Genomic DNA, 27,786 nt, shown 5'->3' with positions numbered 1-27,786 from the left:
ACCAACTGAGCCACCCAGGCGCCCTGTTGGGGCAAAATCTTAACAGATGATAAAATCAAGATTCTTCCTCCACATGTAAAAGTTGAGAGAGCCTAACTCCCAGTGGTCAGCAGTATCTGTAATTCTAAAACCCAATACATAGGTCCTAAAGAGGCATTTCCTGAAATGGGTCTTCTAGAACAATGCCTTTACAAGAATGCCATGAGACAAGGGTTCCATAGTGAAATAAATTTGCAGAGTGCTGCATATGACATTCTCCCTGAAGTTTCCCATGAACAGCAGATGATGAATGACTCTTCGGGGTCTGGCAGAAAAGATGGGTTCAACTCACCTTTTAACTTCTTTTTTCAAATGGATAGGGCCACAAGATACTTTTTTCACCCCAGATCTTAACATCCTACAGACTCGGTGAAAAGATGATGGGCTCAACATGAAAAAACATGGGTTTGAACTTTTGCTCCAAAGTTTACTAACTTCATGACTTAGGATTAGGTTACTTAGTAATAACCTAGAGCCTTCACTTCTCTTTCTGTACAATAGGTTTAATAACACGGAGAGCTTGGCACAATGTCTGGCATGTAGGAAATGCCAGATTAAATACTTGTTACTACTATTCCACAGAGGATTTTCTGGGAAATGTTAGGTCTTCTTAAGTTTTCTGTCAAATTATCAATATAAAGTATAAATATTGAATGACACTATCACTCTTAAAAATTCCAGGAGAAATTTGTTTTTCTAATCAAAGAAAACCCGAAATTTTTCTTTTATTTTTCCACCCCACCCACCCCCGTCCCTTTTATTTTCAGCTGGGCAATTTCAAATAAAACTAAGAAAGGTCAAAGGTCATTGATAGCACATCAAGGCCAGTGATTTGTAGCAACAGGCCAGAGTATGCATACAAATGGGTCTTCGAACAAAAGTAACCACTGTCTATGTCTATTCAGGATGCTATAACAAAAATACCATAGAGTGGGTACCTTAGACAACAAACATTTATTTCTTGCAGTTCTGGAGGCTGGGAAGTCCAAGATTAAGGTGCCAACAGATCTGGTGCCTGGTGAGGACCCACTTTGTCCTTCATGGACAGCCATCTTCCTGCTGACATGGCGGGAGGGATGAGGGAGCTCTCCAGGATCTCTTTTATAAGAGCACCAGTCCTACTCATGAAGGCTCCACCCAAATGACCTAATCACGTCCCAAAGGCCCCACCTCCAAATGCCATCATTTTGGGGATTAGGTTTCAACATATGAATCTGGGGGGAGACACAAATGTCCAGGCTATAGCAACCATTTCCGAGATGAAGCTGCCTTCAGCTTCAAAGAGAGAACTCTGGCTGGCCAGGAAGACTGCTCACACCAAACACAGCAGTAGAAGAGGAGAAGGTGGTTTTCCTGCCTTCGACTACCCCATTCAAAGGCGAAAAAACCTTCCCATTACATAACCCACTAACGCTAGTCGCCTACTCAGGGCCCCCATGGTCCCTCTGTCCCTTGTCTCTCCCTCTATCCCTATCACTTTCAGGAAAGAATCCAAAACCCCACTTGTACTCTGGGATTACTGCTCCAAGTTATTTGCATTTGCATTCTAACATCCTCAGAGTCTTCAGTCTGAGTAAATCTCTAAAACTGAAATGCCAAGAATCTGCCAGTAAAGTGCAAGTGAGTAGAGAGGCCTTCCTGTCAGGGTTCCTAAAATTGCTTCTGTGGAAAGTAGATTCTTCAACCTTGACAACGTATCTTCTCTGGTTCTGATTCATGCCTCCTTTCTAAGGGTGAATACAATGTCCTTTATGCCCTCTGTGCCACTTCCAGCGTGTTATTTTAAGCTACACATGTATCTCCTCAGATCATTCTCACCATAGGTTACATTAAGCTGGGACACTTCCCTCAATAATTTATTACCGGGTGATAAGTCTAGGCTTCTTGATGGCAGTGCCATGGAAGACTGATTCAACCCACTACCAACATAAGGGACTTAAGATGATCTCCCAAAGAAGAGGTCATCCCCAGTCCCTGCACCACTGTTCAGAGAGATCACAGACCCATCCCATAGGTACACACTGCCAAGGACTACTGAGCACGTTCTCTTCACAACTGAAAGTCTTGTTCACCATTGTATCCCCAGGGCCTGACACAGTGCCAGGCACACCTTTTACAAGCATCAGCAAGTGCTTTTTAAGTGAAGGATTGATGAAGGAACAACTAACGTTTCCATTCTTGCTTCAACCTGTGACTCTTGCTGAGCCAATCCTAAATTATCTTATTCTGAAGACATGGCTCTGAAACTTGTTCCCTGGTCTAAGATGATAGAACTGAGTAGAAGAGAAATATAATGCCCCACCCCAGCATCCCAAGAATCAATTGCTAAAAAGTCTGATTCATTAAATGGTACTCAAGATCTTCTGACAACTGTCCAATTACTAAAGACCTTTTCTAAAATATATTTCACATCACATTTCAATACATTATTTTGGTTGTATCACTAAAATCCTGGCTTAAACTCTATTGAATAAAACAATAACATACCCATTTGTCATATTCTTTTGTTGCTCACCCAATAGAAACTAAAGTTAGCTGCCCAATTTTGATATACTAACTGCCAGTGATACTATGGAATGTATATTTATGCTGGCACCCAGTGGGCAATTTTTTAAGCATAAAATTGTCCCATTACATTTCATTTTAAAATAAGAAAATTAGTTCCTGCTTTATTTTCAAGGCCCTTGTTCACTCACTGTATTAAAGCCAAAACACTTCACTGCTTGGGTATTTAAATGGCATACACCAAATGTCACTTACCCATATGGCGCCTGGGCTCACATTTCAATGACCTAATGCAGTTTGTAATACTAGTTTCTTAAAAGCTCCATAACACTTTGCCTTTAATTATAGGTGTGATATTATCCAAAGTTATACTACTAAGAAATCTCTCACTCAACCCAAACTTTATAGAACACTGTTGGCAGCAGTCCGCCTCATGAAGGATGTGGGGTGCCTAGAAATGAATTAGAATGGTCTGCAAATCGCCCTGGAGCTTAGGAATATAGCAGGTAGAGCACACAGCTGTGGTAACGGGAAGTGTTAGAACTGATCTTAGGAGTTCCTCCTTCCCACACTCATTTTATTATTAATGATCCTGGGATCATGGGTTTAGTAGGTGTTTTTAAAAGATTGTGTAATTCACCTGTGAATGACAACTGAGTTACACTGAGTTACATTCTCTTATGAAGTTCACCACATTTCTCCTATTGCCTTGCATAACTTTCTTCTATATGGGTATTTGCCCTCCCAATTAATGTATTTAAATTCAATTGATATGCAGTCCTGATCCCATTTTCTTTTCTGTCTTCCATCATTATCTGCTCCCGATGACAGGAAAATCATCAAAGAATGCAACTGGACATGACATTAAGCTCCCTGAGGGCCAGAACCCTGTCCACCACTCCATCCCTAGGAGTAGGTACTGAATCTAGCACACCAGAGCTACGCACTGAATAAGTATTCATAAGTGCATGAATGAATGAACAGGAAACAAAAGAACCGATGCTATGGGCCATGACAGAAAAAGAAAAAATAGGCTAGAATGTGATTCTGAAAGAAAAGACCTTGGAAGGAGACTGCATGATGTTTTGGAGGAACAGCTTCCTTACCTATAAGTCGAAGACATGCCTGAATTTGCTGTAGGAGCAACTAAAATAATGTAAGTGCAAGCTCCATAAAAATGGTAAAGCACTGGGGCGCCTGGGTGGCTCAGTCGGTTAAGCGGCTGCCTTCGGCTCAGGTCATGATCCTGGGGTCCTGGGATCAAGCCCCGCGTCAGGCTCCCTGCTCAGCAGAGAGCCTGCTTCTCCCTCTCTGCCTGCCTCTCTGCTTACTTGTGCTCTCTATCTCTCTGTCAAATAAAATAAAATCTTTAAAAAAGAAAATGGTAAAGCACTACTCAGAGACAGTATCTTGAATATGATGACAATGGATTATGAAGAAAATTAACTAAAGCTGGCAGTTAAGCTACAGCATAAAATTGTAACAGTCACAGGGTCAACCCCAGAGAAGGGGTGCGGTCCAGACTTACGGAATGAATTCGTGGCCCTGGTTCAGACCTTACAGAATGGAGATGGGAAAAGGCTATTGCTGAACTTGGGGATCTGGAAAGAAAGCATCTCATTGCAAAGAACCTGCAGATATAGAAGCACTCTTTTTCTTGATTTTATTATTAGATGTTAAGCCAATAATATAGAATTGACATTTACCAGTTTACAAAGTAGGAGCTTTTCATACTTCAAAGTTACTAAGGTTAAGGTGCATGCCCAGATGAGATGAGTCTAGGTCAGCCTGCTTTGCTTTTGCGGATGCTTTCCAAAAATTATTCGAGACACTTCACCATTATTCCCTATGTGGTTACAGTTCAAATCAGAGACTTGAGAGATGACAACTGACCAGACAGGGTACAGAGCAAATAAACTGAGCAACTGAGCTATGTGTGAACATTTTCCAAATCAGGGCATGTGTTCCCCCATCCAACTCCTAAAAATGAATTATCATTGCTTAGATTTTAGAAAATGTTTTTTAACATAGAACACAAAGTAATAGTTGCATGGGTTCAACGTACACCAACTTTTCCAGAGATGTGCTTACTATGTAAATCAAGGCATGACTAAGATTTTGTTCAAAACTTTATCAGGAATTGTCCATCATTTCAGAATATCATATCCAACACTGTTTGTGATATTGCCAATACAATGCACATTGGCCTGCATTTGTAGCTCATGACTACCTACAGGTGTAAGCATCTGACGACTTGATCTTATCATCTAGGATGGCAATACCGAAGCCTTCTTACTGAAATACATGTTATTAAAAACTGTTTTTCCTTTTTTCTGCTTTGTATTAAAGTTAGGATACTATACTCATTGTTTAAAAGTATGTATGCATTTGGGTCTTATGACATTGAATTTTATGTCACAAGAATCAGAATATTTGTCATAAAGGGGCACTAAATCTGGGAGGGTTGAGAGAACAACTAATCTCCTCAACCTATGCACTCTAAAATAAAACTGAGACTCAGAGAGGTGGAGTAACTTTTGCTCTAGGCCACAAAGCAAACTGATGACCAAGTCAGAACTGGAACTACCTAAACACTGAGTCCTCCTTCCAGCAGCTGTGTTGCCTCAATGTGATGACTATGTAAAAATACACAGGGGTAGAAAAATCAACCTCACACTTCAGAATGAAGTTGGTGACCATTAGACCCAAGGGACAGGGATGGAGGAGGTCTCTCCTCGTGTCTAGCTACCAGCACAAGGGATAAGATGGTTTATTTTTTTTTATTTTATTTTATTATGTTATGTTAGTCACCATACAATACATCATTAGTTTTTGATGTAGTGATCCACGATTCATTGTTTGCATATAACACCCAGTGCTCCATGCAGTACGTGCCCTCCTTAATACCCATCACCGGGCTAACCCACCCTCCCACCCCCTCCCCTCTAGAACCCTCATTTTGTTTCTCAGAGTCCACAGTCTCTCATGGTTCGTCTCTCACTCCGATTCCCCCCCTTCATTTTTCCCTTCCTTCTCCTAATGACCTCCCTGCTATTCCTTATGTTCCACAAATAAGTGAAACCATACGATAATTGACTTTCTCTGCTTGACTTATTTCACTTAGCATAATCTCCTCCAGTCCCATCCATGTTGATGTAAAAGTTGGGTATTCATCCTTTCTGATGGCTGAGTAATATTCCATTGTAGATATGGACCACATCTTCTTTATCCATTCATCTGCTGAAGAGCATCTCGGCAAACTCTTTCCACAGTTTGGCTATTACGGACATTGCTGCTATGAACATTGGGGTGCATATGGCCCTTCTTTTCACTACATCTGTGTCTTTGGGGTAAATACCCTGTAGTGCAATTGCGAGTTGGTACAACCACTTTGGAAAACACTGTGGAGGTGTCTCAAAAAAAAAAAAAATAGAGCTACCCAATGACCCAGCAATTGCACTACTGGGATAAGATGGTTTAGAGAAGTTTTTGCTTTGGGTTTGTTTGGTTGGTTGGTTTTTTGTTTTTTGGTTTTTTTTTTTCACCTACAAGGCACTAGGTGCTAGTTTGGGCACTGAGTGCAGACAAAGCCGTGGCCAATTCAGAGTTTCTCTCCAAAAGGCACACAGAGAGAGCAGTCATTTGTAAGGCTTGTGTTTAAGACCATATTAAAGTGGTGAGGGGGAGGGGGGGAACAGACAAAACATTACCTATCTTGGGAAAGATACATTCCATTATTACGTTGAACTTGAACTTTTTCAACAGTCCTTCACAGTCAAGAAATCAAGGTATTTTCACTCAATTTAAAATCAATAAATGGTACCCCTAATTTTAAGCCCCACATTTAGGTATTTTTAGTCAGATGCAGTTCTTAGGAGGTCTGAGTTTGCAAACAACTAGGTGGAATAGATAAAGCACATGTCCAGGTTGCTTCTATATGTAACATGTACATTAAAACTGTATGAAACATCCCCACAAGATAAACACAAGGTAATTACCATTTCTCTCAAAGCTGGCTTCTAGCCAAATCACTTCTGTGCATTTATGAAGCAAGAACATTCTGTCAGGTAAGTAGCTTTGGCATTGGTACCCAACTAAACCAAACAGGGCATTCTCAAAGCAGGAAAAGAGAAGCAAGCCAGTGAACTCTATTCTCTGAAATCAACACCAACTACGTGTAGCCTGAAGTACTGCTACCAGGACAAGTTCCCCCGCCTGGGATTAGGGCTGTCTTCCAAACAAGAAAATTATAACACTCAATATTGTATTCAAGCTTTAAGCTAATACCAGCAATTATAATATTTATGATCCATCTGTAAGCTAAACTGACTCTGTCTTTTGAACTCCACGTGGTAAAGATTTTCCACTTAAGTTTCTACAGTTGCCATAAAAGAGCCTAGTATTTGAGGATGAAAACCCTGAGGGACTTTGCTTCAAATGAATATGATCCTAAACACCTATACAGTTGTTTTTAACAAAGTAATGGAATTTGTATCTATAAAATAAAATGCAATATATCTGAGGTTACAAACACGCTAAGCCAAAACATTTAACTCTCCAGGTGGAGTGATACACAGAATTGCGTTTTCACATTATCTTAAGTGAGTTCTGAGGCAAGCACAGGAGACAGGCACTGGGGAAGTTAGCTGGTGCAGATGTACTGTAGCAAAAGGACATGTCTGCTGGCTTTAAAACCCTAGGGAGAAAAACAAACAGTTCATGATTGTGGTCACTTTCTTAGACTTTCTTTTCGAAGGACGTAAATGAAACTGGGGTGGTCAATCTGGGTTTACATCGAAAAAAACCTCTCAATCAGAGGCTCCTCCCATGTCACCCATGGGACCCGCTTGGGCACCATCAACAGGAGGGCCCAGAAATGAAGGTGTGAGGTGGAGGTCAGAGATGTTCCCTGGGAGGTGAAACATTCATTTTGCTGCACAGGGCTGAGTGTTAAAAAGAGCATTAAAAAGCCATCTAAACCATCCCACTTACTCGGCAATCCACATCTTATTGGAGAAGGGCTCCGGCTTCGAGATATCTGGAAAATACAAAGGAGTAATGTGAATGACACAGTAGATGGATCTCAAAGAATGACTCCCTTTGACGTTTTTATTCCTAAAACCAGCTAAATGGTAGTTGTTCTGAGGCACTTTACAACTATGATGCCAACCCTGAGGTTGAGCAATGCGATTCCTCCTATACGTCCTAAAGTAAATGGGCAATCAATTTGGTTTAAATCATGTCATTCATTAAAATCTGGGCTCAGTGGCTTAAGTTTGTTTGCTTGTTTGTTTTGATAGTTGCTGAAGACTTTGAGATCGGATGTTCAGTGGCCATACTGAATTCAATGCTTTCCAGAAAATAATTAGTAGTAGTAGTACAATTAACCAATTAAAGCTAAAATGATCAAATACTCTCTATCAGAATCTTATATGAATGATGTCATGTGTCCAAAACCCTGTCCTACGAAGGAGTGTCCCTGGGGAGCCAGAAAAGAATCATTTTCCAAATCTCACCTTTGCTTTCACTAAGCAAAAGCCACCATCTATACCTACAAACCTGTTATGTTTCAGAAATAACTGACTACAAGCAACATTCTTGCTCTGAGCCTTCAAAAACTTTAGATAAATAGACACTAACAAAGATGAAAGCTGTTCTGGATGCATCAAGACCTCAAATAAGCCAAAAAAACAGACTAAAAATATTTGTATTTTATTTTGCCCGTGTACCCAATCACTGTAAGGAGAGCACGGTGGAAAGGGACAGAGAGTGGGCAGCGGTTTCACCGTCAATAATATATTTTAGGGGCGCCTGGCTGGCTCAGTCAGTAGAGCATGCAACCCTCGATCTCAGGTTCATGAGTTCAAGCTCCACACTGGGTGTGGAGCCTACTTAAAAAAAAAAAAGAAAAAGAAAAAAAGAATGTATTTTATTCCCTCTAATGTTTGAATTTTTTGGTTCTCCTTGGGCACAAAGCAGGAAAGAGAAAGAAGGGGTGTGAAACATGCATAAGGGCTTTATTAGAGGGACATTGCCCACCAATAAGCCTTCCAGTGAGAGTCCAGAGGAAAAATTTGCCTTGTCTGTGAGCACTATAGGTGTCTAATATTGCTCTTTGATAAGCCATGTCCTCTTAGAATAAGGAGATTGTGACTTTTCCAGGATAAAATTCTCAAGATTTCTTTTTTATTTTTCAGTCCACTAAATGCACTATCCTTTTACTTTTACCCACTGTAAATGCTTATTCATGAATATGGATAAGTAAGTTATATTAAACTCTCTAAGAGCAAAAGATCTGTGTCAGATTTATGTTTTCCATTCTAGGGCTATTTCCTTTTTCTGGATATTCCTCCTTAATTTCCCAGCTCATTGAAATTCCATCCATTCTAAAAAGCCAAATCAAGTACCAACTCGCCCATGAACCCCTTCCTCACTACCAAGTCCAGAAAAAGTGCCTACCTCCTTTCATGGCTCTAGTCCTTCATGCCTCTTGTATGGACGGTGGCATATACCATACTCAGTTACTTTGTTTAAATCATATTGATCTTCCTGTACTGAAACCCATTCAGGGAAGAAACCGTGTTTTCATCATATTTGTGTCCCCCTCTCCTCTGCAAATTGAGCATCCATCAGCAAAGGAAGGAATATTTGGTAAAGAGCATGCTGAAGTAATAGATGCTCACTAAACTCAGAAAAGTAGACCTTATTAGCGGGGCGGGCAGTTGTTTTTTATTTTGTTTTACAGAGGGAGTTTTAGAAGTTTATAGCTAGAGTTGCATTACTGGAGATAATTTCAGAAAAGTGGAGCCCTAGCTGTTGTTCTCCTCCACCACTCTCCCTAAAACAAGATTGAGCAAATATTTCAAGAATTTTTATTCAAAGGAACAGCAAATTGTTAGCCTATCTGGTGTCCAGATGTCTTGGACCAGTCCTGTATTCAAAAGGCATGGACTAAATATTATTTGTTGAATAAATCAACAGTGGTGACTCTTAATAATGTTTTTGGTTTTCAGAAATGTTTTTGCTGTTATTTTTTTTTTTTGACAGAGGTACTAGTCCTCCCAAGAACTAATACACAAGGAGACCAGTGTTATTCTTCCTACTTTGAAGCATGGAGGAAAAATTAATACCTGCAATGCCCTTTATACAGTATTGAAATCCAGACCATTTGAGCAATTTCTCTAAACTCATGCAATACGTTGAAGAGTAACCAAGGACCTGTGTTTAGGTCACTCCCATTCTCTGTTCGGAAGACTATATCTATTGCCCATTTTCATTCTAAAACAAAAATGAAACTATGAAATATGTCAAGTCTATTGTTCTTCAAAGTAATTAAGAAAAACAACCTCTACTTTTTTCTAGAACGACAAGTTCCTTAGCAAGGGAGCATAAAAATCAGTTTAGGGTTATTGCAACAGGTTCTCTTTCTACCTACAGACTTATAATCACCTCTTGTATAGGTGACTATTGGAGATAAGAGTGTCAACTAGAAGATGCTTTGTGTAAAAATTATTAGATATATACCGTGCTTAAACCAATACGGCTACGGGGACAGATGGGACTTAAACTCCTGCTTCGACATCGACTTACAGATCGCACTGAATTCCACTAAAAAAAGAGAGAGAAATAGCAGTTTGTGAAAGTTCACATGACTTAAAACAATATACATATCCTAAAGAATGAGAGGTTTTGCTGATATGATTACACTTGGCCCATTACTGGGCATTAATCAGCGTGAGACACACTTTTCACATCTTACAGCTGCCCAATATTTGACAATAACTTTAGGGTATTTCTCAGATAAAATCCCATGACAGTGAACATTGGAATATTCAAAATCTTGGTGCTGGAATTTTGTTTTGATGTGTAAATTGTTAGAAATTAAATTCCAGCTTGCAAGTGTCAGAAAATGTAAGCCCCATGTGGGCAGGGATTTGGGTCTCTTTTGTTCATTGCTGAATCCCCAGCACCTAAACACAGTGCTTGGGTCATAAAAATATTGTTGAATGAAATGAATTAATGAATGAGGGAGGGAGGGAGGGGGTCACCATTGTTGCCCATCTATTATCTAAATTAATGACTAAGAAAACGATATTCACTATAATGAGATTTTACTAGCAAAATCCTTCTTACAAATTTCCCTTCATTCAACTTTTTCCTTTATTCCAAGTACTTCCTTTTAGGATTTTCACATTTTGTTTTAGGAGTTTAAGCTGGGGTAAATGTTGGTGATATGCTTGAGGAGAAGAAGGAAGTTTAAATGCCTTATTTGATGTAGAATATACGAATAGTGGCCATTTCCTCTCCCTCCCTTCCGAATTGCACTACAGAGAGTCTACAATTAGAGTTTCTTAGCAAAAAGTGATAGTTGCAGGAGCAAGAAGCATGTTTTATGAGCTCATTCATCATAGAACATGTGTGGCTCTCAGATCAACCCAACCCAATTTCTGTAGGTTCAACTTTCATAGCACAAAATATTTTATTGAGATACTATTCACTCTAGTGGACTGTTTCAGCTGCAAAAACCCTTAAGTTCTTTTAAAATACTCTACTCCTGTTCTTCCTTATATTATGAAAAACTGCCATTGAAGCACTTTCCTATTCTCTTGTTCAAAGAGAACAGGAACTGAGCCCACCCAGATGGTGGCTTTGCGCTGGACTGAACAGCCTCCATTTAGAATTCACTTAATTCTTTCTAGGAGGGGCAGGATAAAAACTCCATTGTGTGAACTACACAGAATATCCAAGCCCCCGTGGCCACCCAACCCCCACCACCACACACATTAATAAACTTTCATAGTTACGACTCCATTTTGAAGGCTGCCCAATTATTTACCATGTCCAAAACATTCTACAACCAATGCATATAGGAAGCAGCCCTCCAAAACTGATAAGCTACTCTCTCCCCGCCTCTTCTGCCTTCTTTTTTTTCATCCCTTCCCCCTCCCTACGCATCATACCAAGGAGAGAAAAACAGTACATTCATCATTTCCAGCATGGATAATGGTCAGTAAAAATTTGGCCAACTGTTTCCCGAAAGTTAATTGATCCCTTCCCAATGCTTAGAATTATAGAGGGCCTTCAATAAGATGAGCTCAAAGAGCTTTGCCCATATGATAGCATAATTCTAAGATGGAGGAACCAAATATGGCTATTCCATCTTATAAATAAAGCAACAGACAAAGAAGTTACTGCCAGGAAATTATGAAGAATTGTGGAGGAATCAAAGAAAAGAATCTCTTGTTTCCCAGCCAGTCTGTTTCCCCTCCTTTGTATGAAGCCTTATCAAGCAACTCTTTAGACTTCCTCTATAGAATCTCTGGGTTTAGAAATGTTTTCGAACTTGTGAATCAAACACTTGGGATGAATTGTCACTATGCAAGGCCACCGTACAAAAGCCCCTCTCTTGGTGACAGCTTCTCCCTTCATAATGACACAGTCATTCTCCATGAGAGCAGGCCACACGTGATAGAGGACCAAAGGAGCAGTGAAATCAGAGTCATAGCTGCGACGGTACCTATTTTAAACACACAAAAGAACAAAAAAGAGAAGTTAAGCAAGGATGTAGTGTGACTGGAGGACATCACTGTAAATTCTCGTTTTCTATTATGCTCAGTCTAGATGAATATGGATCCTGATTCTGGTACTAAAGAGATGGTTGTGAGCTCTTAGAACGGGAATCAGTGATAACAAGGACCCAACATGGACTCACACAGAACAAGTTTTATCAGACTAAACTCATTCCTTCCCTTCTCAGAATTACAAGTTACAGGTCAGGGAAACACTAGAGATGGAGACCATCTGAAATCCTGGAGGCACCCTGAAAGATTTCTCATGCTATCTTTGTGGGCAAAATAAGAGAAATAGAGGTGGATGATTGACCTAAGTAGATGGATTAGAAACTGGTTCAATGATCATACCCAAAGTGAAATAATTAATGAGTCAATTAGACCTTGAATTCAGCTTTCTCTCAATCGTTCGATAAGTAACATGTTCATCAATGACCTGCATGAACTATAGATAAACCACTCAAAGGCTAGGGATGGGTAGGAAAAGAGAAATAAAGGACAGTATCAAAAAATAGCTCAACAAACAGGAACAATAAGCTGAATCTAATAAGACACAATGTAGTGCGGGTATGTATGAGGTTCTATAATTGAGTCCAAAAAGCATATAATTGCACAGATAGAGGCAATAAAAGGCTTAATCACAGTACAAGTAAGAATAATAGGTTTCAGTTGAACTCAGAATGATCAACAACAGTGTTATATAACCAAAAAACAAAAACAGAAAACACTAGTACAGATTAGCGGGATTAATAGAGAATAAGAACGGAAAGGGTATTAGTCTCTCTAAGGCGCTCCGTTCAAAGCAGGGGACTACATCTACTGCGGACACTTAAAAAGGATACTCAGAAGAGCATGGAACACAGACCAAAGAAACTGATCTATCAGGAAGTCTCAAATCCCCTTTATGTGGAAAAACCCAAAGCCATGAGGCCAGAAGTAGGAAGATTTGAATAATTGCTTCAAATATGTGAAAGGCTGTCGGGTTTTTTTGGTTTGGGTTTTTTGTGGGTTTGTTTGTTTGTTTGTTTGTTTGTTTGTTTGTTTGTTTTTTAAGGATTAAACTTGTTCTATGGGGCGCCTGGGTGGCTCAGTCGTTAAGCATCTGCCTTTGGCTCAGGTCATGATCCCAGGGTCCTGGGATCAAGCCCCGCATCAGGCTCCCTGCTCCACAGGAAGCCTGCTTCTCCCTCTCCCACTCCCCATGTTTGTGTTCCTGCTCTTGCTATCTCTCTCTGTCAAATAAATATATAAAGTCTTAAAAAAAAAAAAAACTTGTTCTATGAAGTCCTCGAAGTAGAACCAAATAGTCATTATTAGGAGCTCTAGTTTCGGCTCTACAGCCTTTCAGAGATACAGGCTACAGAGTGCACCAAGAGGCAACAACTTCCGTCTGATTAAAGGCATGGAAGCAGGAGGACCCCAGAGGTCTGTGAAGTGTGCAGATTCCATAAAGTAAATTAAGTGAACATTTCTGAGTGGTTCTATGCATTCTCCAAAGGAGAAAGGAATAAAGGAAGGGGGATGAAGAGACTATGTTCTGTAAGGAAATCAAAAAGCTCAATTGCAGTGTAATGTTCTAACTGCAGCTCTTCCATGAGTGGACACATGTTAGGAGCGATGATCTGAAAGAAACTAGAAACAGGACAACGGCAGGAAAATACGACAAGCTAGAAGGCAATTGGAAACACCATCACTGTGATTTGGATAAGCAAAAGAAATGTATGTAGCTTCTGTCATCAATAGCTTGTAGGGATATTGGGCCACCACCACCCCATAACTCTATAGACTGAACAGAGACCAAGAGCTAACATTTCCTGAGTGTGCAATGCATGCCAAGCAGTGTCCTTTAAAAAAAAAAAAAAGATTTTATTTATTTATTTGAGAGAGAGAGAGAGAAAGTGCACAAGCAGGGGGGAGGAGTAGAGGGAGAGGAAGAAGCAGACTCCCCGATGAGCAGGGAGCCTGATGTTGCGGCCCAATCCCAGGACCCCAAGATCTTGACCTGAGCTGAAGGCAGCCACTTAACCAACTGAGCCACCCAGGCGCCCCCATGCCAAGCAGCGTCCTAAGTACTTTATCTGAATGAGCTCGACTACCTTCTCCAGCCCTAGGAAATAGGTATTATTATTTCCCCCATATGACAGAGAGGGAACTAAGGAACAGAAAAATTAAGTAGCATACCCCAGATTATAGAGCTAATTGGTGGTAGAGCTGGGATTTGAACCTGAGCAGCTTGAAGCCAGATCCTCAAGCCTCAGAATGTTCTTAACCACTAGCTTGGCCTCCTCCCAATAATTTCCAGCTGTACCATAAGAGCCCATAAAATTTCAGTAAAATGTTTTAAATTAATTTAATTCCTGCTAATTTATATAGGAAACATGTACCATGTAAAAGTTGATAGAAATCTAATGGTCCTAGACAGTCTCAAATGCTAGTGTGCACAAGGAACACTTAAGTGTTTGTTAAATGGCAGATTCTTGAGCCCCACTCCAAACCTACTGCATAAAATATCAGGGGGTGTGATCCAGGAACCTGCCTCTTTAACAAGACTTGAGTAATTCTGACACAAGTGATGTCTCTATGCCATACTTTGAGAAACCCGGCCTAAATACTGCAGTAGAAACCAGTAAAAAGTAATACACATTTGTATGTATGTAGCACCTTTTTTTAGTGTTCCAGACAGGCTCCAGGTACTCATTATTTATCCCCAAGACCAATGCATTCAATGGAAATGATTACATCACCTCTGAATCACGTTTGACTGAGAAAGAAAACTACCCCAGGAGAGGGGTCGGCCCTGTGGCACAGAAAAGTATATGGCAGGGCCTGGAGGTCAGGTCATGTCTGTTGATTTCCCCACCCAGAGTTCTTTTCCCTAAATTGTTTCCAGGAAATAGAGAAAAGGTTATTTATAATTTAAAAAAAAAAATCCCTTAGCTTCTGCTCTAATGTCTCTTACTTGCAATCATTAAAAATTTCTCCATCCGCCCCAAATGCAATATCTAGGGGTGGGTCTAAAGCCTGCATGGCAAAGGCAATGCAACATATCTCCTGGATGAAGTCACTGAGGAGGCAAAAGTCAACTTCAGGAGGAAATGAAATCTTGGGATTGACATTCATGGCTCGCATCACATCCTGAAAAACAAAAAGATGGCATCACCTTGTTACCAAACTGTGACAAGAAGCTCTGACATCCAAAGGGGGTTATGTCAGGTGGGGGGCGGAGAAAGAGTACATGGGTAAAGATGTTGTAAACCAGGAAAACTGCACATGTGCTGGAGGAGAAAGACTCACTAATGAGGAAGGAGGAAAGATGATGCAGAGGACAGATGGCATACCAAAGGCCAAGAGAATCCCCCCCAAAAACTAAAGCAAATATCCTTAGTGGGTTTTATTTATTATTTCCTCAATTCTCTATTCTGGGCAATTATAGGAAGTGCCAACTCATTCATAGTGTAGAATAATAGCAATTACAACAGCTTGCCCTTATTGGGTGTTTGTTACACGTGCCAAGTCTTGTGCTAAGCAAATTACTTGCTTGTTTTTCCTCTCAAGAACTCTGCAGGGGTCATGGCCATTGTTGCTCCCATTTTAAGGCTGGAAAACTAAAGCACAAACAGGTGAAGTAAATGTGCAAGGTCTAGTAAGTGGCACAGCCAGGATGCAAATCTATACCTACCTTCCCCAAAGCCGTTGCTCTTAAGCACTATGGTATTCTATCTCCAATCTTAAGAACCCATCGAAAGAATAGAGCTATAAAGGTCAGACTATTTCCCCATAAAAATGTCTAAGAAACAGCCAATAATGACTGGTTCTACAAAGTCAACTGGATGCTGCTCTTTTCTGCTATTCCGTTACATAAAAGCAACCCTGAGCACTGGGTGGATTTCTGAGGTGTTAGTATTCCATGTAAAGTGCAGCAGTAGCACACCAGTCCCACTAAGAGACCCAACACTTACGTTAACACTGCTTTGGGAATCATATAGATCGAGATGACAAATGATATAATCCAAGACGGCATCCTCAAAGTTATTCGACCCCGCGAGAGATGGTGTCAACGATTTCCTCACGCGGATCTTGAAATGTCTGAATGCCATTTTAGCTACATGGAATGCCTCCTGCATGTAAAAATGCAGCAAATTTATTAGGTGGAGGAAGGGGAGTAAAGAAATCCAAAGCAAGGAATGAAGAAAGAATACCCACCAAAAATTCAACATCGTATGTGTCTTCTGATCACTAAACACAGTTGGTCGAAACTAATTTTAATCTGGGAGAAAATACATACCTCAGTTTTGAAAAAATACATAAACACATCTATGACTATGCACGTTCACTAATTTCAAGACAGTTGATCATTGTTCTGGGAATCCTGACTGCAAGAGGCAGCACAATGCAGAGGTTCAAGGAAACAGATCATCTGTGGTTACACAAACACTTAAAAAGTGCTGGTTAGGGGTGCCTGGGTGGCTCAGTTGGTTAAGCGTCAGACTCTTGATTTCGGCTCAGATCATGGTCTCAGGGTCATGGGATCGAGCCCCGTGTAGGGCTCTGTGCTTAGCAGAGTCTGCTTCTCTCCCTGTGCTCTTTCTCTTTCTCTCTCGGATAAATAAATAAATCTTTTTTTAAAAAGTGCTGGTTGATGCTATGATCCCACCACAATGTCATATTACTGGTCCAGAAATGAAATTATCAATCTGTGTTTATGTTATACAAAGACACATATCAAGTATCTGGCATGTTTCCTGGCATATATTAATTCAACAAATATTTATTAAATGCCTGTTATGTGGCAGGCACCGAGGAAACTCAGTTATGCATGAAAGGCATGGCTTCAGAACCTTAACCAACTTCTTGATGCAATGAATCATGGCTGGTAAACTTTTTTCTGCAAAAAGCCACAGAGTAAATGTTTTAGGCTTGCCTAAAATACAGACAGTCTCTTGTCATATTTTTTTTTACAATCATTTAAAAATGTAAAACCATTCTTATATTCTTAGCTCTCAGGTGGTATTTTCCTTAGAAATAAGGAAATAACAGACCAGGACAAGATACATCCTATACGTCATAGTTTGCTGAGTCCTGAAATAAATTAGTAATTCAGGATAATGTTCAGTAGACTCTGATAATTCTGGTCTCATACCAGTGTTTCCTTTTCTTTTTAAATATTAACTGTTCTCATTTCTCAAAATGGACCCTTAGTATCTCAGTACGGTATCCACAGAACAAATACCTTTGCTTTGAGAATTAAGGATTATATATGAGCACTTTTAATCTGTCATCCTCAAGTAGCTCACATACTAGCAGTTTTACTAACTACTCTAGGCTCAATAAACAGAAGAGTTAACACAAAACAGCCTTCTGGTTTTTTTTTTTTTTTGAGAAAGAAAGGAAATCAACTGGAAGACTGAGTGAAAATCAACATAGTATATATTCATTTGAGATAATCCTCTATTTATGGGTACTTCTTCAACAAATGCCTGATCAATATAAATATTGATATATAGGAATAGTTCTTGACTGCAAAAAATTAGCCATACCAAATATTTGTGAAGGAAAGAAGGAAGGAAGGAAGGAAAGAAGGAAGGAAGGAAGGAAGGAAATAAGGGAGAAAGGAAAGAAGGAAGGAGGGAAAGAAGGGAGGAGGGAAGGAAGGGAGGAAGGAAGGAAGGGAGGAAGGAAGGAAGGAAGGAAGGAAGGGAGGGAGGGAGGAAGGAAGGGGAAATCCCACCCTCCCTCTGTGACCTCAGGACCAACCAGTCCCCTAGGCTGTCTTGTTCGGCTGACGCACGTGCTGTCCCCCCGCGGGGCTCAGCCACACGAGTGTCACCTACCACTGTGGCGATGTAGATGATGCGCTGCACGGTCTCAGCTTTGTCGATGCAGCGCCGCAACAGGCACTGCGCATCCAGCCGGGCCTGGGAGTAGGCGTCGCTGAACCGGGACAGAAGGGCAGCCTTGCGCGCCACGTTGGACATTTTGGCACGATTCGGGGACGGGCTCCTGATCTTCACGACCGTGGTGGAGGGGCTGGTGGAGCGGCTGCGGCTGCGGCTGCGGCTGTGGCTGTGGCTGCGAGGGCCAGGGCTGGGAGTCCGGCTCCGGGCGGACCTGTTGGTTACCAACAGGTAAGCAAGAACCAGCCAGAGAAGCGCTCTGATTCACTTCTCTCTCATTCCCGGCCCCATTGACCCGCAAGTGATTGCCAGGAGCCGTGCGCCCTGCTGCACGCAGAGAAAGCAGCTGCCCCCCACCCCCCGCCCACCGCGGCCTCTCTGCCGGGCATCAAATACGCGGTCATTCGCTCTATATCTGCACAGGGAATTCGCACCTCGTTTTATCCTTTAAGCAGCCCTTCGAGCTCAACATCGATTGTTGGCCATTTTAAGGCCAAGGAACTAGAGGCTCAGAAAAGGAAAGTAACACTGCTGGCAAAAGCCAGAGGGAAAGAGATCAGCTTCTCAGTATTTCTTACCCCAGCCTTGGGGTACTCAGGTATCACAGAGGCTTTATGGTATAAAATGGGATGAACACTCAACCGTGAGAAAGAAGATCTGCGTTCTCGTTCTATAGCAGTGGGACCGTTCGCGCTCATTTCTCCCCTCCAGAGTCTGAGTTCTTACCTACAACATGCTCACCCTATATCTGGGTGGGAGGGAGGGTCTGAAAGATCCAGTGGGCTAATAGAGGTGGAAGTGCTTGGTGAATTGTAAAGCAGAGCATCAATGAACGGTATTGCCATCAAGTACAAAGTAAATTATCAAAGGAAATGGGCCCCCAAGGAGGGAAGTGTAGAAGATACTAGGAAGCAAACGGTTCTCCTACAAAGCCCGCTCTGAAGGTGGAGCGGAGCAAAAGCCCTCAACAGTAGTCTGACAATTTCCATGGTGCGAGAAACACCGCCGCCACGACCCATTTCGAGCTATGAATGTGACATCACACTGAACTTGGAATGAGGCAGATGTACACAGAATCAGTTCTAGGGAGCCAGTACAAGCTAGTACCAGCACAACATGGCAGAGTGACTCCCTGGAATGAAAGGCTGAGGTGGCCTTTGGGGGAATGGGGACCAGGGGTGGGAGTGGCTTTGATAGCTTGGATCCGGGCATGCTGTGGGCCTGAGGGAGGTGGTGGGTGTTAAAAAGAACAAGGAAGATGCTCCAAGAGAAACATCCCGCTCTGTCCTCACTTAACTCCGAATGGCCTGTCTTAACATTCTGTCCATCAGTAGAGAGGGATGTCACAAGAACACTCACCTACACACTTCATCAAACAAAATGAGCTACAGAAAGTAAAATGACAGGTAGTCATCCCAGAGAGGACACTGGCAGGCCTCAGAGAACAGGATCCTCCTATGATGGGACACTCTTCCCGCATGGGTACCATGCGTGTATGACAGGCCCACCCACATCGGCTTTCAAGCCAAAGAACTATCCTCTCATCTCACATATCTCTGTTTCATTCCTTGGGCTTCCATGTCAGCCCCAAGTTAATTAGTGCCCAAGCACTGACAATCCAGGAGCTATTTTCTCTCTCTGGAAGGGGGCAGTTAGAGAAAACAATCCCTCTACAATGCAAAGCTTCCCATATTGCGGGGGCTTGGGTGCAAGATAGTCATTGCATTTTTTTTTTCCAAGCCACATTTTTACCACTACCGAAAGGAACTTAAACGAAAAGATCTGTGAGAATGTGTCAGACCTTCCTTGAAGCACAGATTTTTCAGCAGACAAGACAGCTATCTCGTCCTTCAGCGTTCGGAGCTGTTTCTCATAATCAGAAACCACTTCGGTCCGCTGCTCTGCGCCCCGCTTGTCAATGCCCCACTGGTCCAACCGCCTCTGCTCAGAGGTCCTCGGCTCTGAGGTTCTAGGCTCCACACACCGATGCTCCACGCTTCTGTGTTCTACGTTTCGGTGGCGGGATTCCTCCTGGACTTGAAGAGATTTAAGCCTGAACAGAAAACAAAAATTAAGGAGGAAAGAAGAGAAGGAGGGAAGGATGGAGGGAAGGTAATAGCAACAACTGGCATACCTAACAACAGAGGCTACTGTACTTAGCAAAGCAATCACTACATTGGACAACTCTGATGGAAACGCATGAGGAACAAACACAAATCGGAAAAGAGCAGAATTACCAGGGTCAGAGTGCCACCCCATGTCTGCAGCTTGCATGAAAAAAGGCTCCTGAGAAAGGAGTATGTATGCAGATCCTCCGGCAAAAGCAGAGTGGGCCTATAGTCATCCTGTTCTATATTAGGCTGATCTTAACTGCACAGAACTCTGGAAGCATCAGACCTCCAAAGCCTAGGTCCAGAAGCTGGCCAAAGATACAATCTCCTATCTTCATTAGCTCTTTGATTCTCTGAACAGATGGAATGGGGACCGGGGGGGGGGGGGGCGCGGAGTATGACAATAGAGATGGAATAACATCCACAATACTAGGTGGAAGGGTGAATTTATACAAATAATGTATTCTAGAGACAAAGCTTCTGAAATAAACTTGGCATCCTTATAAAGATGCAGAGAGGCGTGACTACCTAAAACAGGAGCAAACCCACACAAAGAGAACGTGCTGTGATGAAAAGGACAATGATATAAGATGAAAAGGTAAGGGCTAAGATTAAGAAGGACACAGAGAAGCTAAAAATGCAATAGCAGAATTAAAAGCTGTACTGGAAACGGTAAAGAACAGAATTGCTGCTACAGGAAATCACTCAATTATAGGGTCAAAGAATCTGAGAAGGTCTATCAAGTAGGAAATAAGAGATGAAAATGATGGTGAGAACTCTTCCTTCCCCTAAGCGGCCTGAGGTGACCTCTGAAAATGGCCCGCTATTCGCTTGACCCAGAAAACCCTACAAAATCATGCAAATCAGGAGGTTCAAATCTTCGTGTTCACTTTAAGAACACACGTGAAACTGCCCAGGCCATCAAGGGTATGCAGATCCCAAAAGCCACCAAGTATCTGAAGGACATCACTTTGCAGAAGCCATGTGTGCTATTCGGTCGCTACACTGGTGGAGCTGATAGGTGTGCCCGGGGCCAAACAGGAGGGCTGCACACAGGGTCGGTGGCCTCGGAAGAGTGCTGAGTTTTTACTGCATGTGCTTAAAAATGCAGAGAGTCATGCTGAACTTAAGGGTTTTGATGTCGATTCTCTGGTCATTGAGCACATCCAGGTGGACAAAGCCCTCGAGATGCAGCAAAGAATTTACAAGGCTCGTAGTTGGATTAACCCCTACATGAGCTCTCCCTGCCACATGGAGATGGTCCTTACTGAAAAAGAGCAGACTGTCCCTAAACCAGAAAAGGAGGTTGCACAGAAGAAAAAGATACCCCAGAAGAAACTGAAGAAATAAAAACTTATGACCCAGAAGTAAATTCTGCATAGAATAAATGCAAATAAAAATAAAAAGAGAGAGAGAGAGAAAAGAAAATGATGGTGAGGGAGAGAGAGAAGTGGAAAACAGAGCAGTGCTCCCAGCTACAATGGTGAGGGTGTTCCCAAAGAAATCAGAACAATGGAACATGGGTGAAGGCAGCAAAAAGGTATTTGTGTGTGTGTGCGTGTGTGTCTGTGTGCGTGCATGCATGTGTTTTAATACAACCCCCACTTGCTTTTTGGGGGAAAAATCAAAATTAAGATCAACGAAGGTATACCCCCTTACCCCTGTCAGAATAGCTAGAACGAAAAAGACAAGAAGTTGTTAATAACAAGTGTTGGTGAGGATGTGGAAAAGGGAGCCCTCGTGCACTGTTGGTGGGAAGGCAAGCTGGTGCAGCCACTCTGGAAAACAGTATGGAGTTTCCTCAAAAAGTTAAATATTGAAATCTAATAATTCCACTACTGGATATTTACCCAAAGAAAACAAGAATACAATTTGAAAAGACATATGCACCTCTATATTTATTGCAACATTATTTACAGTAGCCAAGATATGGAAGCAACCCATGTCCACTGAGAGAAGAATGGATAAGGAAAGGATGTGATATATGTATATGTGATATGATGTGATATGATATATATATTTATATATGTATACACACACAATATATATATACATATACATACAATGGAATATTACTCAGCCATAAAAAAGAACTAGATCTTGCCATCTGTGACAACATGGATGGACCTAGGGTGTATTATTCTAAGTGAAATAAGTCAGAAAGAGATAAACAAATACCACAAGATTTCACTTATATGTGAAATTTAAAAAAAAATGAATCAACAAACAAAAAGTAGAAACAGACCCATAAATACAGAGTAAAAACTGGTGGTTGTCAGAAGGGAGAATATTGGGGGATGAGCAAAGGGGGTGAAGGGGAGTGGCAGGTATAGGCTTCCGCATATGGAAGAAATAAGTCACAGGAATAAAAGGCACAGCATAGGGAATATAGTCACTGAAACCGTAATGGCATTGTAAGGTGACAGATGGGAGCTGCACTTGTGAACGTAGCATAAGGTACAGAGTTGCTGAATCACTATGTTGTACATCTGAAACTAATAGAACACTGTGTGTCAACTACACTTTGATTTTAACAATTCAAGAAAGATATAACCTTAAAGTATGCGTTTATGCTCTCCTTCTAGAAACTGATATTTAGAGAATAATCTGAAATTTAAACTAACATTTGCTGCAATCATTATCACAATGTTGTTTCCAATGTTTAAAATCAGTATCAAAGTAAATGTTCAATATTAGGGAAATATCTAAATAATGGAACATGATGCCTCTATTTAAAACTAAGTCTTGCAGTATTTTTTCTTAGTAATAGAGAAAAACAATGTTAAGTGAAAAGATGGGGTCCAAAATTGTATACTTATGCTGATTTTGTAGTAATAACTCTATTTTTTTAATGTATCAATTGGAAGACATAGCAAAATGGTAACAATAACTGGCTCTGGAATTTTTTTTTATTTTATTATGTTATGTTAGTCACCATACAATATATCATTAGTTTTTGATGTGGTGATCCACGATCCATTGTTTTTGGCTCTGGAATTTTGAGAGGGTTTTTCGGTTCCTCATACTCTGTTGTACTTTGAAATTTTTCTATAGTAGGTAGTTAGCATTTTTGTAGTAAGAAAAAAATTATACAAAACATTAATAAAAATATTGCTGCCTTTCCTCTTTGTGAACAGCTTCTTTCATATTGTAATGGAGTACCAAAAAGCTAAATTCAAAGATCAATCAGCAGACTGCAATAATCCTGTCTTTTTTTTTTTTTTTTTTTTTTTTTTTGCTTACTGCTTTCTTAGCTGATTTATTTCCTCCTCTGCAGCCAAAAGGGATATGGCCGATCTGTTCTTGGTTTCTTCAAGAGTCTTTTCAGTTTCAGCCAGACTGTAAGAGAAATCAGTAACTAAAGACAGATTTTCCAAAATTGGCAGAATTTCCAAATCAAGGCATAGGTTCTCCCAGGAACTTTTGGCATATATAGAAGTTCAACAAAAACAAGATCAAATTATGAGACATCTGCATCCAATCAGATGCTATTGCAAATATTATGGTGCGCTTGTATGCAAAAGCATGCTACCATTCTTTCTCAATGTCAAACGTGAAGACATTATAGAGTGGCTACCACTAAAGAGCTATGTAATAATTATTAACATTAGAATGTAAAGGGCAAAGAAACTTGTTCACGTCCTCCTTCTCACCCTCCTAATTCATCTGCTCAGCACACCAAATCTTCAGGCTGCCTCTCCCTATAAAATCTCCATTTTCTGCAATATCCCAATACCCTTTTCTGCAGTATTCTCATTACTTTGCACCGTAGAGTTGCATTTGACCTAATTTTCCCAGACTTCCTAAATATAAAGAAAAAATTATTTGCCCACCTACAAAGTCTTCCACAATCACATCTGACTACCAAGTATTTCATGCCTATGACTTCCACCACTTATTGAGCATGATTTTCCTGAGTTTTCAACATAGCTAGGTCATTGTGAGTTTCAAGGACTCTCTTCATTATAGGCAAATCATAACAAATCATATTATTTCTTTAGGTCTATCTAAAATTTAAAAAGAAATGAATATGGATGGATGACATTGGATGGAGACCTGTGGTTCTCAATTAAGTCGACCTAGTCCAGCAAGAGATCATAGGTTGGCAAAGCTTTCTTGACTTCTTGGACCCTACCTCCTGGTACTATCCAGGCTCTCATCTGAGGCTGAGAGGGTGCAGTTGCTATCTAAACTCACACCTGTCTTCTTCCTTCCTTTTAGATGGAAGAATGGAAGGTCAAACACTGGGGTCCTCCCCTAGACAGTGAAGCAGATAGAGAAATGATAGGCTAGCAGGATTCCTACTAAGTCCCCACAGATCCCAGCCAATCAGGCAATGCAAGAGGTGGTGTGATTACCCAGTGTTCCTTCCAACCCCTTCTCCTCCTCCTCCCCTAACAAGTGCCCCCGCAACCTGTGAGTGCTCATGCAAATGTCACCCCTGACTCTCTCAAGCCAAGTGTGTCTCCCCTTCTCCGGAGCACCTCCAACACTTGGTTCACACTAACAGTCTCATTATAAATACCCTGTGAGCTACTTAAGGGCAAGAATTATTTCTTTATCTTTTTATCCCCAACACCTAAAATAGTGCCTGTAACACAGTGGAGATTTTTTTAGCTGAAAAATGAATGGACACAATGTCTAAAGTCTTTTAAGAAATGCCAAAGTAGCAATAACTTCATAATAGGGCTACTGGCAATTAAGAGGAAGTTGCTGTGATTTAATTCAGAGGTGACTATGTTACAGGATTTTTAAAGTGTACGTGGAGAAAAAAATGAACATTTTTGTCAGGAGAAAACCGTAGAAAATTAAAAGAAGGAAATAGGCCAAGAAAGGAAGGAGAGTATGAACAGGAATAAAGTAGTTATGTTTTTCTCTTAAGACATGGCACACCTGTGTGAACACATGTACATACAACCAAACGTACATGCTAATTTGGCACCCTTGAATGATAGAGAGAAGAAAGGGAGGTACATTCATGTGCCAAGCATTATTTTAAGCAAGTTAATGTATTTTACTTATTTTTTATTAGGGATTTACTCATTCATTGAGGATATACCATGTGGCAGGCATGATGTTGGGTGCTGGGGATACAACAGTGTCAGAATGACAGATACAAGACAGTAACCCTTTGGGGCTTCTAGTCCAGTGGATCAGAAACTTGCGAACCAATATTTTAAAGTTCCAAATTGTGGTAAGGGCTATTCTCAGATCACTGTGAAAGAGAACTACAGAGTGGGGGAAGGAAAGACCTTTCGATGTACATGGTCACAGAAAGACTCTGAGAAAGTCACCTTTCAGCTGAGACCTGAAAGATAATAAAGAACCAGCCATGCAAAGACCCAGAGAGAGACTGCCATGTTTCTGAGAGAGCACAGGCAAAGGCTGCAAGGTGAGGAAGGGGACCACAGACGAGTTGAGGAGAGCCTGGCATGAGGTGGGGGTGGAGAGAGAGGCAGGGCCAGATCACACAGGGCTACGAGAGTCCTGGTAAGGAGTTTAGAACTTTTTCCTAAGTGTAAAAGGAGGCTACTAACAGCTTTTAAGCCAGGGTCTGACTTTATAAATTTCTATGTGTGAAATGGATTATAGTAGAGCAAGAATGAAAGCAGGGTAGCCGGCTGGAAGGCAACTGGTTGAGGCAACAGGAATCAGGGCCTTGAACTGAGCGATGGTGGTAGAATAGTAAGAAAGGGACAAGGGTGGGAGATGTTTAGAAGGTAGATTCAACCAGATGTGCCAATAGATTGGAGGTAGGAAATGAAGACACAGAGACTCATAACCAGATCCCGAGTATAAAATCTAGACATCTTCCTTTTCGAGGATTCGTCAAACTTGGGCAGACCTGTCCCCGTTCAGCACTGTATTAGAATTTGCCCATTTGTAACTGAGTCAAAACCAATCTGGTCCCCACAAGGTTAGACATGGGGAATCTCCTTGGTGGGCCACTCATTCCATAGCAGGTAGCAGGTAGAGTAAGAGAGAAAGGAGAGACCTAGCTACCATAGAATGCGAGGGACAGACAGCATCATTTCTGACGCCTTAAAAGAATAACCACAGGTGGGTTAAAAACCAAACAAAACTAGGAAATCCAAGGTAAAGGAGCAAACACCTTCATCTGTGCCACTTTCAAATGAGATGCACAGGGTTTGGTGGGGGGAGGGGAGGAGATATATAGATATATAGATATATAGATATATATAGTATACACACAAATGATAAAGCAAATAGTGTGAAAGGTACATGACAGTGTATATGGGTGTTCTTAGTACTATTCTGACAGATTTTCTGCATGGGAAATTATTTCCAAATAATTTTCTTTACAAAAATATGCAGTCATAGTTCCTTGACCCCTGATGCTCCTGATGGGTATTTACAGAGCCATAATGATGAGAGAGGGAGGTAGGAAGGAATTCCTGGCTCCTCTTGGTGCTGATAGAAGTCAAGAACCAGCAAAGTCTTGAAGCCCTGCCTCACAGTTAGTGGCAAATGGAAGGGCCTGGCTAGCCACAGTTGCCAGCAAATGCTCCAGAAGATTTAACCAGACAAGCCACAGATCAGCACCCCTTGGCACAAGACTCTACTGCCCAACTGGAAATGAGGCAGCAAGAACCCATACAGCAGCACAAGACCCAAAGTCTCTCCTCTCCAGCTTGAGTCATCCCTCATAAGCACGCAAGCATCCCTCTACTTCTAGATGGCCAGTCTAAGGAAGGGGGAGGACCGAGGAGACCCCTGGAGAGGGGGGAAAAAGCCCCTAGCAGAAGTTTGAACTTGAAACTAACTGAATATCTACAGGAAAAGGACTATATAGTAAACCAGAAAAGAAGTGGTAAGTTTAATCATCCTCACCTCACTCCAAATCAGCTGATATTAGTTGAAATAAGTTGCAAAAATTCAGAGGAATTGTGCTTTTTTGCTCATTACATTTGTAAATGTTGACTGTTGCAGCCACAAAACTGTTCATTGACAATGATTCCAATTGGAAATGAATGGGGGGTGTGGAGGTAACTGTGTGTGTGTGTGTGTGTGTGTGTGTGTGCGCACGCGCACACACACACACATACACACACATGCAAACACACACAAAGAAAAATGTCTGGAGCAAAATAAACCAAAATGTTAACGGGGATGAGATAAACAGGTGATTTTCACCTTTACACTTGTATTTGTTGTATGCATTTTGAATTAGCAATAATCGTGCCTCTGATAAACCTCCTTGGCTATGATACTGCCACTTTCGTATGTTGTATGCGTTTTGAGAAGGAAATTTTTATTGCTTTTATAATCAAGCAAAACTAAATCAGTAGAGATGCTTTCCTTAAAAGGAAATCTCATCAGAGAACAAGGCAGCATGCCACAGCTTATTTCATCACAAGCCCTAACTAAAGAGTTCCTTGCTGCCCCATACATGTCCGCAGTGGAGCAAGGCTCCAATTGAGAAACATCCGATTGATGGGTTTTGGCTAGGTGGGCTGAATGCAGTTTTGTACACATTTGTCTGTCTTCCTCAAGTGCAAATCCAAGGCTTGCAATTTTCTTTGCTGTGATTCCTTGAGCTCGCTACCTTGGCTTTGCTTCTGACACTTGTTGCTGCCTGGCATTGCTTAACTTCTTGAAAATACTTTTTATATCTACTAATTATTCCAAAATCTTGAAATGCTCATT

The 27,786-nt window shown here is 41.2% G+C and overlaps 1 protein-coding gene across 4 annotated transcripts in view; it reads right to left on the bottom strand.

The window, feature by feature from the left end:
• Window positions 1-7,063: 7,063 nt before the first annotated feature.
• SPATA18 (spermatogenesis associated 18) overlaps window positions 7,064-27,786 on the bottom strand; it is a 35,530-nt gene continuing 14,807 nt past the window's right edge. For 2 of the 4 annotated variants that reach the window (XM_025887725.2, XM_073891655.1), the window contains 8 exons: window positions 19,809-20,060; window positions 17,945-18,221; window positions 16,073-16,231; window positions 15,073-15,248; window positions 11,938-12,061; window positions 10,069-10,152; window positions 7,537-7,582; window positions 7,064-7,240 (listed from right to left, as the gene is read on the bottom strand). In XM_025887725.2, the coding sequence (XP_025743510.1) occupies window positions 7,233-7,240; window positions 7,537-7,582; window positions 10,069-10,152; window positions 11,938-12,061; window positions 15,073-15,248; window positions 16,073-16,231; window positions 17,945-18,221; window positions 19,809-20,060 (1,126 nt within the window). In that variant the 3' untranslated portion in view covers window positions 7,064-7,232. Of the gene's footprint in view, window positions 7,241-7,536; window positions 7,583-10,068; window positions 10,153-11,887; window positions 12,062-15,072; window positions 15,249-16,072; window positions 16,232-17,944; window positions 18,222-19,808; window positions 20,061-23,361; window positions 23,458-27,786 lie in introns of all 4 variants that reach the window. The other 2 variants (XR_003211371.2, XM_025887724.2) reach the window with 2 other exon arrangements.

Source organism: Callorhinus ursinus, unplaced genomic scaffold (genome assembly GCF_003265705.2).
Source record: "Callorhinus ursinus isolate GAN/ISIS: 27379988/994484 unplaced genomic scaffold, GSC_fseal_2.0 scaffold4, whole genome shotgun sequence".
In the NCBI taxonomy this organism is placed as follows: Eukaryota; Metazoa; Chordata; class Mammalia; order Carnivora; family Otariidae; genus Callorhinus; species Callorhinus ursinus.
Note: the sequence above shows the minus strand (reverse complement) of the source record. Positions and strands in the feature narration are given on the sequence as shown.